At 34.8% G+C, this 1,568-nt stretch overlaps 1 protein-coding gene across 1 annotated transcript in view; it reads right to left on the minus strand.

The window, feature by feature from the left end:
- Positions 1–951: 951 nt before the first annotated feature.
- Positions 952–1,568, minus strand: part of Alb (albumin) — a gene marked incomplete at its 3' end in the record, with an annotated part of 11,886 nt that continues 11,269 nt past the window's right edge. The window contains 1 exon segment of the mRNA XM_005392761.2: positions 952–1,049. Coding sequence (XP_005392818.2) covers positions 952–1,049 — 98 coding nt within the window.

A 1,568-nucleotide genomic window follows, 5' to 3' on the forward strand; every position in this document is an offset into this window, starting at 1 on the left:
TTATAATTCAGTGGCAATAATATTATGCTTCTTTCATATAATAAATTCTATAGAGATCTTAATATATGTGAGTACTGTGATAAACTTGAAGGATTAGGGTTAAAAATAGAGGGAAATATACCTGCCTCAATAAAGATAATAGAAGGACTAAATTAAAAGAAGTAATATGTGCAGTAAAATTGGCACATTATGTGATGTGTAATAATCATTTATAAAGAATCCCAGTCATTACTGGAAGCCAGTGTATGATTGTAATCTACTCAAGGGAAGAAACTGTGTCTTGTTCATTGTTATTATACCTATTATACACAGAAGAATGCTAACTATCTGGTGTTTCACAAAATGGACCATTAGAAATATAATATTCACGTATGTATCTAAGTCCATTTTATTATATTTTTGCATTCAGCTGTTACATTACCTCTTGATCTACAACTGTTTAAGGTCTATTGCTTTCTGCTCTGTAAAATAACACTATGGTTTATTTGCTCATAAACTATTCCTTAGCAGAGCATGGTGGCACACACCTATAATCCCAGCCCTCAGGAGGCTGAGGCAGGAGATTTGCTGCAAGTTAAAGGCCAGCCTGGACTATGCAATGAGTTCAAAGCCAGCCTGCACTACAGAGTAAGACCCTGTCAATAAATGAATAAATAAATTAAATTTAAAAATCATAAACTATTCGGGACATCCCCAATTATAATATACCAAGATTTGGTATTACCCTTCTAGTCTACACACTCCCAGTCTGAAGACCAATCTTTTAGAATGTGCGTAGATATGGGCCTCTCATCTCACCAACCATTTTATGTTGCCTCCCCAGACTTTCTTGATAACAAAGGATTAAAAATATATAATGTTTTAAAAATCATATGCTAAGTGACCTATACATCGTCATAAATAATTACAAATTGATCATGAGAATATCTGCTAAAAAACAAAAATACTTACGCATTTTGGAATCCATACTCTCCAAGTTTCTCATAAAGTTCACAGTTCTGTTGGACTAAATTCTTAGGCTCATCTATCAGAGGCTGAAGCTCATCAAACTGGAAGATAAAAGAACTGTGCTTCAAACACCAGTCAATGCTGGAGAGGATGAGGGGAAAATGGAGTTCTCCTATGTTGCTGGTGGGCATGTAAACTAGTATGGAGATTTGTCCATAAACTAAAAATATAGAGTCTGAAAAATAAAATGTATACACATTTCAGCAGTTGGATGTACTAATAAATGTCTGGAAGCTAATGATCACCACTGTGAGCACCTTTTGTCATTGTAGAGGCAATGGTAACTTGTATTAATCCCATGATGTCTCAGTAAATTTAGCATTAAAATATTGTCACAAGTTTTTCTTTTCTGATGTATACTTTTTTGGTGGACTCTGTATAAAAATCCCATCTGATTCAGGTACATCTCTCATGGGTATACTCCCAAAAGAAAAGGCATCACAGTGCAGTGATACGTGTATACCCATGTTAGTATACAGCAGTGCAATTCATGACACAAGCTCTGGAGACAGCTGAGATGACTTTCCAGAGATGAATGGATAAAGAAAATGTGGTATATA

The sequence above is a fragment of the Chinchilla lanigera genome, unplaced genomic scaffold (genome assembly GCF_000276665.1).
Source record: "Chinchilla lanigera isolate Chin_1 unplaced genomic scaffold, ChiLan1.0 scaffold00046, whole genome shotgun sequence".
Lineage (NCBI taxonomy): Eukaryota > Metazoa > Chordata > Mammalia > Rodentia > Chinchillidae > Chinchilla > Chinchilla lanigera.